The following is a 1,747-nucleotide window of genomic DNA, read 5'->3' on the forward strand; positions in this document are numbered from 1 at the left end:
CCATCTCTTTAATCTTCTCCCATCAGGCAGGAGATACAGAAGCATCAGAAGTCATCACACTTCAGAGACAGCACCTACCTCCAAGCTATTAGACTCATGAACTCACACTGATTCGCACTAAGCACTGCACTTTACACCTATACTGTACATGATGTAGCTGGGTACTGTTCTTTGTAATTTGTAATTTATACTGTCTATTAGAGAGCAAACCAAGACAAATTCCTTGTCACTTGTTGACATGGCAATACATTTTCTGACTGACTCTGATGACAAACTGAAAAAAGCCTGTTATACTGACTGACATCAATATTTACAATCTGACAGATCATCCTGACATCGTCTCTACAGTGCAAAGAATGTAAAGATTAAAATTGTGAATGGTTTCATTTCTGTTGAGTTGCTTTGCTGCAGTGGAACAAGGCAACAATTCTCTGCTTGACCTCTTTCATCTGTAGCCCATAGATCACAGCATTCAGAGCCGGAAGAATCACAACGCACTGAATGGTTACCATCTTTCTTTGGTTCGCAAGATGAGGGAAACGGTGCAGAATAACAATAATAAAACATGAACCCAGCAGTAGGACATACACAGCCAGGTGTGTCGCACAGGTCTGCAGCGCTTTCCTGTTCAGTGCCTTGTTTTTACTGGCCAGACACACAGCAGCGATCTTCAGGTAGCTGAGCGTGATACTGCCCATGGAGGAGCCCAGCAGCACTGCAGTGTAGCCGAGGCCGTAGATCTGGTCGATGAGGAGGCTCTCACAGGAGAGCTTGAACAAGGAGGCGTTGTCACAAAATGGGTGGGATATGACCGACCTGCAGCGGGACTGGCGTATAGTGAGGCCCAACAGGATGGACACCAGCACCAGGATGGTTCCCCAGGCAGCAAGCGAGAGGTTCACTACCATCCTTCTGGTCATGATGGTGTTGTAACGCAGTGGACTGCAGATGGCCATGTAGCGGTCAAAGGCCATGATCATCAGTACAGTGTGGGAAGCACCTGCGTACATGTTACTCCCGAAGGCCTGAGTCACACAGCTGATGTAGTGGATGTACCAATATTCTAAGTGGGTAGAAAGTAACAAGTGTCTGAGCAAACTAGGGATAATTACTGTGGATCCGAACAAATCATTTATATTCAGGTTGCAGAGGAGCAGGTACATTGGCTGGTGGAGGCTCCTGTTGCTGAGGGTCAGGACCACCAGGCAGATGTTGGATGTAATGGCGAAGGTGTAGATGAGGAGGATGAGGATGAAGGTGGGAAAGAATAACTGGGAAGAGACCTTTAACCCCTCTATGAGCAGCATGTCATCTCTGACAGTCTGGTTTCCCATATCTGTGTAAAACTGCATGAAAATAACAGATTAAGAAAAGATGCAGCTGCAAATTACAAAAATCTGTGACTTAGTGAAAAAAATACATGTCTACAGACATGGGTTATGGCTTGGGTTAGGGTTGGAGAGACATCCACTGGGTGTGACAGACCTATGATAAATAAAATATAGTTCATCACATAACTGCAGGTATATGCTCCTGTAAGATAAGCGCTCCACATCACACATGGACTAAGTTTAGACATCAGAGTCAAAGAAAAAAGACAAGTTAAGAAACACTTGGATGATACAGAGTGGGAGCAGATGTTTACACCAGGACTTTCAACTTTTCCACATGGCAAAAGTCAATGATTTGATTTAAAGGAAGAAGACTTTATCCTGAGAACCTATTTATATGATGGTATAAAGGAATA

At 44.3% G+C, this 1,747-nt stretch overlaps 1 protein-coding gene across 1 annotated transcript; it reads right to left on the minus strand.

The window, feature by feature from the left end:
* Nucleotides 1–383: 383 nt before the first annotated feature.
* Nucleotides 384–1,356, minus strand: LOC146975060 (olfactory receptor 1500-like). The gene has a single exon (XM_085796920.1). It carries the CDS (start codon nucleotides 1,350–1,352, stop codon nucleotides 384–386), a length of 969 nt encoding a protein of 322 aa, XP_085653046.1. The 5' UTR covers nucleotides 1,353–1,356.
* Between the last annotated feature and the right edge of the window lie 391 nt (nucleotides 1,357–1,747).

The sequence above is a fragment of the Trachurus japonicus genome, chromosome 14 (assembly GCF_045865225.1).
Source record: "Trachurus japonicus isolate A0001 chromosome 14, Traja_1.0".
Taxonomy (NCBI): Eukaryota; Metazoa; Chordata; class Actinopteri; order Carangiformes; family Carangidae; genus Trachurus; species Trachurus japonicus.